Here is a 15,761-nt window from a genome sequence, read left to right as displayed (position 1 = left end):
CATACATTTTACCTACACCTTGCTGGCTGGAGAATGTTCACACTTAGCTGTAAGGGAGACTGGGAAATAAAATTGGGAGTCTTATTGTTGAGAAAGAAGGAGAGTGTAAGCAGTCTGCTGAAGGACTTCATTTAAGGCACTGGCCTGCTTGTTCTTACGCAAAGGTGACTTTATTTTTCTTATATTTGACACAGAATATTGCTATCATCTCAGAAGCTGCCAGCTCAGGTATTTCATTACAAGCAGATAGGAGAGCTAAAAATCAAAGACGAAGAGTTCATATGACTTTAGAATTACCCTGGAGCGCTGATAGAGCAATTCAGCAATTCGGTAAGTTCCTACAACTGGATTTCACTTAATTATCCAGCTAGGAATCATTGGGTAAATTTGTGCATATCAAAACCTAGGTTTAGGCCAGGCACAGTGGCTAATGCCTGTAATTCCAATATTTTGGGAGGCCACGGTGGGAGGATAATTTGAGTCCAGGAGTTTGAGACCAGCCTGGGCAACATAGTGAGACCCTGTCTCTACCAAAAGAAAAGAAAAACTGAGCTGAGAGCAGTGACTTGTGCCTGTAACCCCAGCACTTTAGGAGGCCAAAGTGGGTGCATCACTTGAGGTAATAGTTTGAGACCAGCCTGGTCAACATGATGAAACCGAGCCTCTACTAAAATTACAAACACAAAAATTAACTGGGTGTGTTGGCACACACCTGTACTCCCAGCTACTCAGAAGGCTGAGGCAGAGAATCGCTTGAACCTGGGAGGCGCAGGCTGCAGTGAGCTGAGATCACGCCGTTGCACTCCAGCCTGGGCAACATAGGGAGATTGCATCTCAAAAAAAAAAAAAAAGAAAAGAGAAGAAAAATTGGCTGGATGTGATGGCATGTGTCTGTAGTCCCAGCTACTCAGGAGGCTGAGGTGGGAGAATTACTTGAGTTCAAGACTGCGGTGAGATATGATTTCACCACTGCACTCGAGCCTGGGTGACAAAGTGTGACTTCAAAAACAGGCTGGGCGCAGTGACTCATGCCTGTAATCCCAGCACTTTGGCAGGCTGAGGTGGGCGGATTACCTGAGGTCAGGAGTTCGCGACCAGCCTGACCAACATGGAGAAACCCTGTCTCTACTAAAAATACAAAATTAGCCGGGTGTGATGGCTTATACCTGTAACCCCAGCTACTCGGGAGGCTGAGACAGGAGAATCGCTTGAACCCAGGAGGCAGAGGTCGCAGTGAGCTGAGATCGAGCCATTGCACTCCAGCCTCAGCAACAAGAGCGAAACTCTAACAACAACAACAACAAATCCTGTTTAATGTTTTTTTTTTTTTTTTTGAGATGGAGTCTCGCTTTGTCGCCCAGGCTGGAGTGCAGTGGCGCGATTTCGGCTCACTGCAAGCTCCGCCTCCTGGGTTCACGCCATTCTCCTGCCTCAGCCTCCTGAGTAGCTGGGAATACAGGCACCCACCACCATGCCCGGCTAATTTTTTGTATTTTTTAGTAGAGACAGGGTTTCACCGTGCTGGCCAGGATGGTCTCGATCTCCTGACCTTGTGATCTGCCCACCTCCGCCTCCCAAAGTGCTGGGATTACAGGCTTGAGCCACCGTGCCCAGCCAGTGTCTTATATCTTATAACTCGAAATCTCAGATCTTGCATTTAAGGAGTGTTATATGTACCTTATAGTATATGATGCATTATGAATTCATTTTTTGCCTGTTTACAAGTTGTAAAAAATATATATATGGTGGGAATTTGTGGGGTTCCAAGAACAGGGCTCCTCAAGGAGTGTCCTTATAAAATTTAAGGATGTATTAGGTCCATATCAGAAGCTGCTACTTCCATATGCTTTTCCAACCTCAGTAGCTTCACCAAAGGCACACAGCTCCTCCCTCCATCTTCATGTTCTTGTGACCAATGATTTGAAAAACAGTTGTGGGAAAATCCAGAGTAACTGTGTATCAGTAACATGTGGTTAAGCAAAATTGAGATAGCAATGCTAATACTTCTATCATTAAGCAGTTTTATGTGTGTTTTGGTAATTTAACATTATCTGTAATTTTTCTTGTTTAGTGGTTTCCCAATACCAGTTTAGTATTAAATGCTAGGAATACATCTCAGAATATTCTATTCAGCGAACAAAATCAATGATCTTTAAAAAAAAATTTCGTTGCAGGACGAACTCATAGATCAAACCAAGTGACTGCTCCTGAATATGTCTTTCTGATTTCTGAACTGGCAGGAGAACAAAGATTTGCATCTATTGTTGCTAAAAGACTTGAGAGTTTGGTGAGTTTTGGAGTTGTGTGGCTGTGTGTAAAAGATGATCTGTTGTACCTGTTTTCTGGTAAAAGGTTACCTGTGCCTTGACTGCAATTTTTGTTTTAATAGGGGGCACTTACACATGGCGATAGAAGAGCAACAGAATCTAGGGATCTGAGCAGGTTCAACTTTGATAATAAGGTACATTTCAACTTTCAGTATCTCTGAAAACTTGTGATAGTGTATGGTAGCTGTAGGGAACGTGAAAGAAAGGTAGTTACTGTCTAAAACAAAACTGCCTCTCGTATGCATTTGCTTTAAAATCATGACTTCCTGTAAGACAGAATTTCACATGTAAGTTAGATCACATGTTAAGTATCAGTACAGCAATGTGGTTGTCTTTATTCCTTTTGGAAAACAAGAACAAATGAGAATGAATTAACTGTGAGTTCTCAGAAGTAAAGGAAGTTAATTTTTCTCACGTTTGCTATGTGTAGAGACATGAATTAGGCAGTATAAAATATATATAAAGGCCAGGCGCAATGGCTCATGCCTGTAATCCCAGCGCTTTGGGAGGCCCAGGTGGGTGGATTACCTGAGGTCAGGCATTCGAGACCAGCCTGGCCAATCTGGTGCAACCACATCTGTACTTAAAAAAAAAAAAAAATACAAAAATTAGGCCGGAATCGGTTGCTCACACCTGTAATCCGACCACTTTGGGAGGCCAAGGCAGGTGGATCACCTGAGGTCAGGAGTTCGAGACCAGCCTGACCAACATAGTGAAACCCTGTCTCTGTTAAAAATACAGCAAATTAGCTGGGCGTGGTGGCACTCACCTGCAGTCCCAGCTACTTAGGAGGCAGAGGTTGCAGTGAGCCAAGATCATGCCACTGCACTGCAGCCTGGGCAGTAGGGCAAAACTGTGTCTCAAAAAATTATATAAAAATTAGTTGGGTGTGGCTGGGCACAGTGGCTCACGCCTATAATTCCAGTACTTTGGGAGACCAAGGTGGGCGGATCACGAGGTCAAGAGATCGAGACCATCCTGGCCAACATGGTGAAACCCTGTCTCTACTAAAAATAGAAAAATTAGCTGGGCGTGGTGACTCAAGCCTGTAGTCCTAGCTACTCAGGAGGCTGAGACAGGAAAATCACTTCAACCCGGGATACAGAGGTTGCAGTGAACCGAGTTTATACCCCTTGCACTCTAGCCTGTCGACAGAGCAAGACTCCGTGTCAAAGGAAAAAAAAAATTGGGCATGGTGGCCACAGGCACCTGTAGTCCCAGCTTCTTGGGAGGCTGAGGCAGAGAACCGCTTGAACCCGGGAGGCAGAGGTTGCAGTGAGTGGAGATCGTGACATTACACTCCAGCCTGGGTGATGAGCAAAACTCTTGTCTCCAAAAGAAGAAAAAATAAATAAGTATAAAGATAATTGAGAATTGCTTTTTTGAATCTTTGGTACAATAATAGTTTGTGGTTTTTTGGGGGTTTTGTTGAGAGAGAGTTTTTTGCTCTTGTCGTGCAGGCTGGAGCACAATGACGCCATCTTGGCTCACTACAGCCTCCACTTCCCAGGTTCAAGCGATTCTCCTGCCTCAGCCTTCCGAGTAGCTGGGATTACAGGTGTCTGCCACCACACCCAGCTAATTTTTTGTAGTAGAGATGGAGTTTCACCATGTTAGTCAGGTTGATCTTGAACTCCCAACCTCAGGGTATCCACCCGCCTCAACCTCCCAAAGTGCTGGGATTACAGGCATGAGCCAACGTGCCCAGCCAATAGTTTTTATAGTATTTAGGTGGTAATGTGATTGAAGAGTATCCAAATGCTGAAAGTGGTTAAAGGTTTTGATTTTTTTTGCAGTATGGAAGAAATGCTTTAGAAATTGTCATGAAATCCATTGTAAACTTGGATTCTCCTATGGTATCACCACCTCCAGACTATCCTGGAGAATTTTTTAAAGGTAAGTTTTAAAAATATTCATAACAACGACAATGATTATTGACAAAGATGTACTCAAACCTGTTGTAACGTTTGCTGTTATATTAGTTTTTTTCTTTGGACATAAACTGTATAAAACTTTGAAATTAATGGTTACTAGGACACATAAGTATCTTGTATTAAACAGATTTATTAAAGCAAATTTTATTCAAATGAAAGTGCTCTTACTGTTGATATAGTGAAAGCATGTTTGTCTAATAATAGATTTAAAAGAGGAAAGTCGTTTTAGTACATTAAGTAAAATCACTTTGCCAAATAGCCTTTTTTTTTTTTTTTTAAGACCGAGTCTTGCTCTGTCGCCTGGCTGGAGTGCAGTGGTGTGATCTCGGCTCACTGCAACCTCCAACTCCCTGGTTCAAGCCATTCTCCTGCCTCAACCTCCCGGGTATCTAAGATTACAGGCACAAGCCACCATGCCCAGCTAATTTTTGTATTTTTAGTAGAGACAGGGTTGCACTATGTTGGCCAGGATGGTCTTGATCTCCTGACCTTGTGATCTGTCCGCCTCAGCCTCCCAAAGTGCTGGGATTACAGGCATTAGCTACCGTGCCCAGCCCCAAATAACTTTTAAAATTCAATTTAAAGTTGAAAAAGTACCTAGGTAAGTAATCTTTGAGGATTGATTGGTAGGGGTGGGAGGTTTGAATGAAACAAAATTGGCCATGAATTCACAGTTGTTTAAACTGGGTGATGGATACATGTGGCATAGCCTTTTTTCGTTCGTGTATTTGGAAATGTCTTTTTTTTTTCTTCTTTTTTTGAGACAAGGTCTCGCACTGTCACCTGGGCTGGAGTGCAATGGCATGATCTTGGCTCATACAACCTCCGCTATCAGGTTCAAAGGATTCTCCTGCCAGAACCTCCCGAGTAGCTGGGATTACAGATGCCCGCCACTATACCTGGCTAATTTTTGTATTTTCAATAGAGATGGGGTTTCGCCATGTTGACCAGGTTGACCCTATACCTTCATTCCTTTTGACATCAGCAGTGTCAGAAACAACTCCCTGGGCTGGGGGCGGTGATTCATGCCTGTAATCCCAGCACTTTGGGAGGCTGAAGGGTGAGGATTGCTTGAGCCTAGGAGGTGGAGGCTGTAGTGAACTGTGATGGCACCACTGCATTCCAGCCTGGGTGACAGAGACCCTGTCTCAGGGAGAAAAAAAAAAAAGACTCCTTGATTTATTTCTAACTTCTTAAAATTACAGGTTATGGCTAGGCGCAGTGGCTCACACCTGTAATCTCAGCACTTTGGGAGGCCAAGGCAGGTGGATCATTTAAGCTCAGGAGATCAAGACAAGCCTGGGCAACATGGAGAAACCCCTTCTCTAAAAAAATTACAAAAAAATTAGCCGGGCACAGTGGTACACGCCTGTAGTCCCAGCTCCTCAGGAAGCTGAGGTGAGAGGATCCCTTGAGCCTGGGAGGCAGAGGTTGCAGTAAGCCAAGATGATGCCATTGCACTCCAGCCTGGGCGACATAGTCAGACCCTGTCTCAAAAAATTATTAGATAGATGGATAGATAGATAACTTGTTTATTATAAGTAATGACAATAATGTTGCAGCCTGGTACAGTGGCTCACACCTGTAATCTCAGCACTTTGGGAGGCTGAGCTGGGTGGATCTCCAGGTTAGGAGTTTGAGACCAGCCTGGCCAGCATGGCGAAACCCTGTCTCTACTAAAAATACAAAAATTAGCCTGTAGTCCCAGCTACTCGGGAGGCTGAGGCAGGAGTATTGCTTGAACCCGTGAGGCAGAGGTTGCAGTGAGCTGAGATCGCATCCTGCGCTCCAGCCTGCGTGACAGAGTGAGACTCAAAAAAAAAGAAAAGAATCTTAACATGTATAATGAAGAGAGTTAATGTGGTCCTCTTAACCCTCCTTCCATTCTCACCTTCTTAGGTCACAGATGACAGTGTGAACAGGGGCAGTTCTCTCCACATTTTCTCCATGTTTATATAAATATCAAGGTTTTTTTTTTTTAAATGGCATGATGTTACTTGCAACATCCTTTTCTCACTTAGTGGTACATTGTAGACATCTCTTGTAATTTATGAGTCAGAGTTGATCCTGTTCTTACAGATGTTCGACAAGGACTGATAGGAGTTGGTCTGATAAATGTAGAAGATCGCTCGGGAATTCTTACTCTCGATAAAGGTACTACTATTAACTTTGTGTAGCACATAACTGTTGCTATAGTATTAAAGTCCATTATGACGTATGCTTTTGAGCCAAAGGGGAAGCTTCATGTTCTGAAAACATTCTGGGTGGTTTTGGCTGCTGTGGGGCTTGAACCCGCAAGGCAGAGGTTGCAGTGAGCCAAGATTGCACCACTGCAGTACAGCCTGGGCAACAGTAGAGCGAGACTCCGTCTAAAAAAAAAAATTGTTTGGGCATGATGGCTCATGCCTGTAATACCATTACTTTGGGAGGCCAAGGCAGGCAGATCACAAGGTCAGGAGTCCAAGACTATCCTGGCTAAGATGGTGGAAACCCATCTCTACTAAAAATACAAAAATTAGACAGGCGTGGTGGCAGACATCTGTAATCCCAGCTACTCGGGAGGCTGAGGCAGGAGAACTTGAATCTGGGATGGGGAGGTTGCAGTGAGCCAAGATTGCACCACTGCACTCCAGCCTGGGCAACAGCAGAGCAAGACTCCGTCTCAAAAAACAAAACAAAACAAAAAATTACTGAAGTCAGGGGTGGAGCCTAGACATTTGTAGTTTCCCAAAGCTCCCAGACATTCTAATTGTGCCGCTACAGTTGAGAATTCAGTTTGACAAACCTCTTTTGAGCATATCCTGCAGTGGTGCTAATTCCTAGAGAGAGAAATGGGCAGATTACAGCCTTGTGAGGACAGTGTAAGAGTTAAGAAGGAAGACTTTTAGAAGAGAAAGTGGGACTCGAACTAAGCCTAGATGAATAAAAAATTTTTAATTATTTGAATGCATGAAAACATTCATCTTTTGTCTTTACAGATTATAACAACATAGGGAAATTCTTAAATAGAATTTTAGGCATGGAGGTACATCAGCAGAACGCATTATTTCAGTATTTTGCGGACACACTTACTGCAGTTGTTCAAAATGCCAAAAAAAATGGAAGATACGATATGGGAATCTTAGGTAAGTAGGGAAAATATCCTTCCCAACGCCCGCAGGGAAAATGTGGAGTGGAGAAATTCTTTAAATGTGTGTACCTTATAAAAATGTTCTTTTTACATTTATATGTTTCTTTCTGTTGTTCAAGATCTTGGTTCTGGAGATGAAAAGGTGAGGAAGAGTGATGTTAAAAAGTTTCTGACTCCAGGGTATTCAACCTCTGGCCACGTAGAATTATACACAGTAAGTTTAGAAAATGTTGTGCATGTGGAATTATCGTCTTCCCATGAGATGCATTTACAGAAATGAGTTTAAATTTTGTTGTTTCTCTTACAGATTAGTGTAGAGAGGGGAATGTCATGGGAGGAAGCTACCAAGATTTGGGCTGAGCTGACAGGACCAGACGATGGCTTTTACTTGTCATTGCAAGTACGACTTTTCCTTTAAATGCTATTCAGATATATAATACTTTTTAATGGCCAATATTGTAATTGTCTCTTCACTTTGTACCTGTTTCCCAGTTGTGTTTAGCTTTCTCTGTTTTGGTAATTTATCATTGTAATTGTGGGTTTGTCCATTTGTATTACGTTTTTACTTAATGCATTTTAAAGGATGTTATTAGATGCGAGTTTAGAATTTTATATTTTCTTTTTATTTTGAGACAGAGTTTCGCTCTTTGTTGCCCAGGCTGGAGTGCAATGGTGCGATCTCGGCTCACTACATCCTCTGCCTCCCGAGTAGCTGAAATTAGAGGCATGTGCCACTAGGCCTGGCTGATTTTGTATTTTTAGTAGAGACAGGGTTTCTTCATGTTGATCAGGCTGGTCTCGAACTGCCGACCTCAGGTGATCTGCCTGCCTCAGCCTTCCAAAGTGCTGGGATTACAGGCGTGAGCCACATCACCCTTCCTAATTTTTGTATTTTTAGTAGAGGCAAAGTTTCGCCATGTTGGCCGGGCTGGTCTCGATCTCCTGACCTCAGATGATCTGCCTGCCTTGGCCTCCCAAAGTGCTGGAATTATGGGTGTGAGCCACCACGCCTGGCTGAATTGTTAACATTTTCTTTATTGTTTTTATTTTTTTTTATTTTTATTTTTTTAAAAGACGGAGTCTTGCTCTGTCGCCCAGGCTGGAGTCCAGTGGCGCAATCTCAGCTCACTGCAGGCTCCGCCTCCCGGGTTCACGCCATTCTCCTGCCTCAGCCTCCCAAGTAGCTGGGACTATAGGCGCCCGCCACCACACCCGGCTAATTATTTTTTACATTTTTAGTAGAGATGGGGTTTCCCCATCTTAGCCAAGATGGTTTCAATCTCCTTACGTCGTGATTTGCCCACTTCAGCCTCCCAAAGTGCTGGGATTACAGGCATGAGCCACCGCACCCGGCCAACATTTTCTTAAATTAAGCATTTTTCATAAGACAGAGACTTGCTTTAGTCTTAATAATGCTTTATATCTTGAAGACTCATTTTTCAGTTAGTAAAACAGCTGCATTATTTCAGTTATGATTTGTCTCTGTGGACAGAACTAAGGGGTGTGTGTGTGCACACATAACTATACATATATGTATAGATACTTAACAGTATCTTGAGTTTCATACTGACTTACTTTAGACAACATAGTTTTTATTTCACCAGTTCTCTTAAGATATTTGGGGTTGTTTTGTTTTTGTTTTTTGAGACAGAGTTTCAGTCTGTCACCCAGGCTGGAGTGCAGTGGCGCGATCTTGGCTCACCGTAACCTCCGCCTCCCACGTTCAAGCGATTCTTCTGCTACAGCCTCCTGAGTAGCTGAGACTACAGGCGTGTGCCACCACGCCCAGCTAAGTTTTTTAGTTTTAGTGGAGACGAGGTTTCACTATATTAGCCAGGATGGCCTTGATCTCCTGACCTCATGATCCCCCCGCCTCCACCTCCCAAAGTGCTGGGATTACAGGCGTGAGCCACCGCACCAGGCCCCTTCATTCCTTCTTAAACTTACTTCAGTTTAGAAGCGCCAGGCTAGATTTATTCCACAGGCCTAAGCTGTTGATCCTTGATCTAGAGAAAAGCTCTCAAAAGATCTGGCTCCTAGTTGAGTTGGGGTTTTCTGGTTTGGTTTTGTTTTTTGTAATGGGATCTCCTCCCACTGTCACCCAGGCTGATATGCAGTGGCGTGCGTGATCACGGCTCACTGCAGCTTCAACCTCCTGGGCTCAGACAGTCCTCTCACTTCATCTTCCTGAGTAGCTGGGACCACAGGTACACTCCACCACACTTGGCTAGTTTTTTTGTTTTTTCTTTTTTAATGCGGTTGATATCTCACTGTGTTGTCCAGGCTGGTCTCAAACTCATAGGCTTAAATGATGCTCCCACCTCGGCCTCCCAAAGTGCTGGATTACAGTTGTCAGCTACTGTGCCTTGGTGGTTTTGGGGTTTTTGAAATACTGATTGAACTGTAGGTTGATTTGCATGTCATTATAAGAAACGATGCAGATAAACATCTTGCATACTTTTACCAGTTCCCCCAGTGGTAATATTTTTCAAAACTGTATTGTGATATCACAACCAAGATGTTGACATTGGTAGAATTCACGTGTTTTACTTGGCTTTCCCCCATAGGGGCCATTTTGATTGGTCCACATAGGGCGTTGGTTATTGTTTTCAGGACAGTCTCGAACTCCTCCTGGGCTTGATCCATCCTGTCACCTTGACCACCTGAATGGCTGGGATTACAGGCATGCGCCACTGCACCTGGCTCTTGGTTGTTAGTTTTAATTTGAAATTATTGCCAGAATATCGCTGTTGGTAGATTGTGATGAAAGTCATGATCCCCAGCTTCCCTTAGGTTGAAGGATGTGGTAATACTGGTCCTTCATTCTCTGCGTGGCAACAGGTGGCTGGGCATGAGGAGTGGTGGCCCTAGAGACCTCATTCCTGGTCTTTGTTTGCCTTTGAACCTTCACTGCATTAGGCCACCATACTTTTCAGTGTGTGTAACCTGTGCTGCCATTAGGAAGTCAATGTCAGAATCGCTTTCCACTGTTCTGTGATGATGTATAATTAACCTGACACTGTCAAGACAGAGCCCATTCTTAAGTGTCTAAACACTATCCTGTAAGTATAGGTTTGGATGTTTCCTGTCAGCTGATAAATAATTTTAAATATAATCTTCACCTTAACCATTGTTTTATGACTTTACAGTAATTATATAAACAATGTTTCAATTCGTTGGAAAAAGTAAGAGACCAAGGGTCTTTAATATTCATGAAGAAGAAAGTAAAAGATTATGTTTTTTATTACAAGAATTAATATAAAAAGTTAATAGCCCCACAAACAATGATTTATTGTGTTAGAGGGCTGGGAAAGTGGTTTTACTTTGAAACTTTTCTTTTTCCTTCCGTGTTGCTCCAGAAATGATTGTTTAGAAGCTGTTCAGTCTTCATTATGGAAGAAATGAATTTTCCAGTTTTTCCTTGAGTTAAGTGGAGTTTTTAAGAGTAACTCCTTCCTCTTAAAGTTTCTCTCATAAATCCAACTTTAAAAAGTTAAAAGTAGGCCAAGCATGGTGGCTCATGCCTATAATCCTAACACTTTGGGAGACCGAGGCGGGCAGATCACCTGAGGTCGGGAGTTCGAGACCAGCCTGGCCAACATGGAAAAACCCTGTCTCTACTGAAAATACAAAATTAGCTGGGCATGGTGGCGGGTACCTGTAGTCCCAGCTACTTGGGAGGCTGAGGCAGGAGAATCGCCTTGAACCCGGGAGGCGGAGCTTGCAGTGAGCCAAGATCGTGCCACTATAGACTGGTGACAGAGCAAGGCTCTGTCTCAAAAAAAAAAAAAAAAAAAAAGTTAAAAATACATACCTGGATTCCAACATTTCTCTAATGCTTCCCTTTCTTCCATTTTTATCTCCATATATGTGGACAATTTGTTCAACATTTTTGCTTTCTGCTGCCATAGCTTTGCTGTTTACAGAACACTTTATCAGGTGATCTCTCACTTTGCCCTTCAAAACCCTGTGACATCAGGAAAGGCAGTACTGGCAGAGTAGACAAGTGCAGAGCACTGGGGCTATCCAAGGCCTTAGCTTGGAGAGGCTTGAATTCTATTGTTAACCTGAAAGGAGAGTAATATTTATTTTTCCATTTTACTGAGAGATGTTTAAAAACATACAGCAGAGCTAAAAGAACTTTCTCTGAAGACCCCTAATGCCTACTACCTGGATTCTACTGTTAACATTTTATTACACTTGGTTTTTCTTATCTCTCTGAGGCTACTTGATTGGGATTCCAGGTACAGGATATAAAAGAAGCAAAATGATCTGTATTGGACATTTGTGCATTAAAGCTAATTCCACATAGTTTTCTGAAGATAACTTTGGTCTTTAACCTTTGTTTTAGCCGGAATTAAGGTCCAATAACTGCCCTTTGGGTGTGGCCATGTTACAGTCTTTTAAACAAGCAGTTTTGGTGTTTTTTGAAGTTACCTATCTAGGTACTTACTTAGTGTTACAGTCTCAAGTGATTATATATGCTGATGTGATGATACAAAAACATGTCTTAAAGTGTGTGTTGTAAAATCTTTATATTTTGTCATTTTCTTTAAACAGATAAGGAACAACAAGAAAACTGCCATCTTAGTTAAAGAAGTGAATCCTAAAAAGAAACTTTTCTTAGTTTATCGACCAAATACTGGGAAACAGCTCAAATTAGAAATTTATGCTGATCTAAAAAAGAAATATAAGAAGGTATTTTTTCATTTGTACTTTATATTATATAAGAACACTTATTTTGGGCCAGGCGTAGTGGCTCACACCTGTAATCCCAGCACTTTGGGAGGCCGAGGCGGGCAGATCATCTAAGGTTGGGAGTTTGAGACCAGCCTGACCAACATGGAGAAACTCCGTCTCTACTGAAAATGCAACATATTAGCCCGGGATGGTGATGCATACCTGTAATCGCAGCTACTCGGGAGGCTGAAGTAGGAGAATCGCTTGAACCCAGGAGGCGGAGGTTGCAGTGAGCCAAGGTGGAGCAATTGCACTCCAGCCTGAGCAACAAGAGTGAAACTTCATCTCAAAAGAAAAAAAAAGAATACTTATTTTGGCTGGGCGCGGTGGCTCATGCCTGTGATCCTAGCACTTTGGGAGGCCGAGGCAGTTGGATCACTGGAGGTCAGGATTTCGAGACCAGCCTGGCCAACATGGTAAAACCTTGTCTCTACTAAAGATACAAAAGATAATCAGGTGTGGTGGCGCACGCCTGTAGTCCCAGCTACTCAGGAGGCTGAGGCAGGAGAATCGCTTAAACCTGGGACATGGAGGCTACAGTAAGCCGAGATTGTTCCACTGCACTCCAGCCAGGGTGACAGAGCAAGACTCCGTCTCAAAAAAAAAAAAAAAAAAAAAAAAAACAAACTTATTTTATAATATATTGAAATTGTTTAAGATAGTTTTTCTAGGTATGAAATTATATTTTCCTCTTTTTTTTTTTTTTTTTTAATGAGATCTCACTATGTTGCAAAGGCTGGACTGGTCTGGTCTCATGGTCTCAAGCAATTCTTTCACCTCTGCCCCCCAAAGTTCTAGAATTAACAGGTGTCAGCCACCACACCCAGCCTGGTTTAAGAAAAATGTCAACTTTTGTAATGCTAATATCACAGTCTTAATGTTTGCAGCCTTAAGAAACTTCTAGGGTGCCTCCTTCTGTTGCCCAGGCTGGAGTGTAGTAGTGCAATCTTGGCTCACTGTAACCTTCGCCTCACGGGTTCAAGTGATTGTTGTGCCTCAGATTCCCAAGTAGCTGGGATTACAGGCATGTGCTACACACCTGGCTAATTTTTTTTTTGTATGTTTAGTAGAGACAGAGTTTCCCCATGTTAGCCAGTCTAGTCTTGAACTCCTGGCCTTAAGTGATCACCCGCCTTGGTCTCCCAGAGTGCTGGGATTATAGGCATGAACCACCGTGCCCAGCCTAAAATGATTATTTGAAATAGCTTACCTCTTCAGTAAAGGAAGCTTCCCATGCTAATCACAAAAGTTAGAATGTTTAAAGCCCTTCTCACTACCTCTTAGTTTTATTGTGAGGATGCCTCTATGTTTATATTTTGCAATGATTTATAGAAAACAGTAAGCGACCATTTTTCCTAACATTTACTATTAGGTTTTATTTTATTAATATTACCTTATATTATTATTTGTAGCCATTCTGATTTGAAAACAAAGTTAAGTAGTTATTTGAAAAATGTATTGTATAAGAGGAACCAGCATGACGGAACTTTTGAAATGGCATTCAGATTCAGTTAATGGCAACGGTAAGGCTTTTTGTGTAGAGATTATTTTAAATTGGTTGCCTCTTAGAATTATAGTCGAGACTAGGTAACCAGTTTATTTAAAGCAATACTGTTTTCAGTGAAATTTTTCTCATTTTTACAGGTCGTCTCAGATGATGCCCTGATGCACTGGTTAGATCAGTATAATTCATCTGCAGATACTTGTACTCATGCTTATTGGTTAGTATTTTCATGTTTCCTACCGTATTTTCCAAATTTTAATTGAGATTTAAATACACCTTCACTCTTTACCAGTATGTCCTCATGAATTAACTAACAGATTAGGTATTGTCAGGCGTGGTGTGTTCCATCAGGGATATTTACTGGATGGTTGTAGTTTGTGTACTGTTTATGAAACTGTTTAGTTTATGTGCCTCCTTACTCTTCACTGATGCTTTCTGATTTCCAGCCAAACTGTTGTCTGGCAGCGTGACTTTAACAGTCATCCTTCATGTTAGAACTTGCTTTTTCATGGCCGGGCGTGGTGGCTCACGCCCGTAATCCCAGCACTTTGGGAGGCTGAGGTGGGCGGAACACCTGAGGTCAGGAGTTCAAGACCATCCTGGCCAACATGGTGAAACCCCATCTTTACTAAAAATACAAAACAATTAGCCAGTGTGGTGGCGGGCGCCTGTAATCCAAGCTACTTGGGAGGCTGAGGCAGGAGAATTGCTTGAACCCAGAAGGTGGAAGTTGCAGTGAGTCAAAATTGCGCTATTGCCTCTAGTCTGGGTGACAGAGCGAGACTCCATTTAAAAAAAAAAAAAATCCCAGCACTTTGGGAGGCTGAGGCGGGCGGATCACCTAAGATTGGGAGTTCGGGACCAGCCTGACCAACATGGAGAAACCCCGTCTCTACTTAAAAAAAAAAAAAAAAATACAAAATTAGCCGGCTGTGGTGGCACATGCCTGTAATCCCAGCTACTCAGGAGGCCGAGGCAGGAGAATCGCTTGAACCCGGGAGGCGGGGTTTGCGGTGAACTGAGATCGTGCCATTGTACTATATAGCCTGGGCAACAAGAGCAAAACTCTGTCTTAAAAAAAAAAACAAAACACTTTTTCGCCCTCCTTCTGTCACTCTCCGTGTTTTTTTTTGTTTGGTTGGTTATTTCAAAGGACAGTCTCATTATATCACCTAGGCTGGAGAACAATGCAGCCAGTCGTAGCTCACTGCAGCCTCAAACCCCTCCCATCTCGGCCTCCTGAGTAGCTGGGCTCTTTTCTTTCTTCCTTTCTTTTTTAAAAAAGCTTTACTGGTGTCCCAGATCTAGGGAATGTCTAAGAAACCAGGGAGATGCCCAAAGTTAACAGCACAGCACACGCAAACTTTTGTTGTTGAGTCTTGGAGTGCTTCTTGCTGTGCCCCCTCACCCCTTAGCTTGCAGTGTTCACTTTGTGACCTCGTATACTCTCATATCTGCAAATCATAGTTTTCTCCCTCATTAAGTAGTTAATGCTCTTGCGGTATCTGACCCACTTCATGAAAAGGAATATAAGGTGTAAATGAATTTTAGCTTGAGGGGTTTTTTTGTTTGTTTTTTGATGGTTTGGGCTCCTTCTGTAGGTGCATAAGTTGGCTTTGATGTGAGTAGTGCTTTTGGTTTTCATTATGAGAGTAAATTAGTGCCACTGAAAATTAGAAAAAGTCTGTAAGATAAAATGTTTTAAAAGGTAGGCCAGCTAGGTGCCATTGGCTTGCCGGTAGTCCTGGCACCTTGAGAGGTCAAGATGGATCACATGAGGCCAGGAGTTTAAGACCAGCCCGGCCAACATGGTGAAACCACGTATCTACTAAAAATACAAAAATTAGCAGGGCATGGTGGCAGACGCCTGTAATCCCAGCTGCTTGGGAGGCTGAGGCACGAGAATTGCTTGATCCTGGGAGGCAGAAGTTGCAGTGAACTGAGATCGTGGCACTGCACCCCTGCCTGGGTGACAGCGAGACTCGATCTCAAAATAAAAAAAAAAAAAGTTTTAAAAGTTAACCTACAAACTTTTTTTTTTTTTTTTTTTTTTTTTTTTTGAGATGGGGTCCTTGCTCTGTCTCCCAGGCTGGAGTGCACTGGCACGATCTTGGCTCACTGCAACC

The 15,761-nt window shown here is 42.7% G+C and overlaps 1 protein-coding gene across 1 annotated transcript in view; it reads left to right on the top strand.

Annotated features, from left to right (window-relative positions):
- The window catches only part of SBNO1 (strawberry notch homolog 1 (Drosophila)), a 56,783-nt gene that overhangs the window by 21,066 nt on the left and 19,956 nt on the right, over positions 1-15,761 (top strand). Inside the window, exons 17-26 of the mRNA XM_011964539.1 lie at positions 195-330; positions 2,175-2,287; positions 2,390-2,461; positions 4,124-4,223; positions 6,341-6,415; positions 7,240-7,386; positions 7,511-7,605; positions 7,699-7,791; positions 11,952-12,089; positions 13,776-13,852. Coding sequence (XP_011819929.1) covers positions 195-330; positions 2,175-2,287; positions 2,390-2,461; positions 4,124-4,223; positions 6,341-6,415; positions 7,240-7,386; positions 7,511-7,605; positions 7,699-7,791; positions 11,952-12,089; positions 13,776-13,852 — 1,046 coding nt within the window. The remainder of the gene's footprint in view (positions 1-194; positions 331-2,174; positions 2,288-2,389; positions 2,462-4,123; positions 4,224-6,340; positions 6,416-7,239; positions 7,387-7,510; positions 7,606-7,698; positions 7,792-11,951; positions 12,090-13,775; positions 13,853-15,761) is intronic.

This window comes from Mandrillus leucophaeus, unplaced genomic scaffold (genome assembly GCF_000951045.1).
Source record: "Mandrillus leucophaeus isolate KB7577 unplaced genomic scaffold, Mleu.le_1.0 Scaffold7, whole genome shotgun sequence".
Lineage (NCBI taxonomy): Eukaryota > Metazoa > Chordata > Mammalia > Primates > Cercopithecidae > Mandrillus > Mandrillus leucophaeus.
Note: the sequence above shows the minus strand (reverse complement) of the source record. Positions and strands in the feature narration are given on the sequence as shown.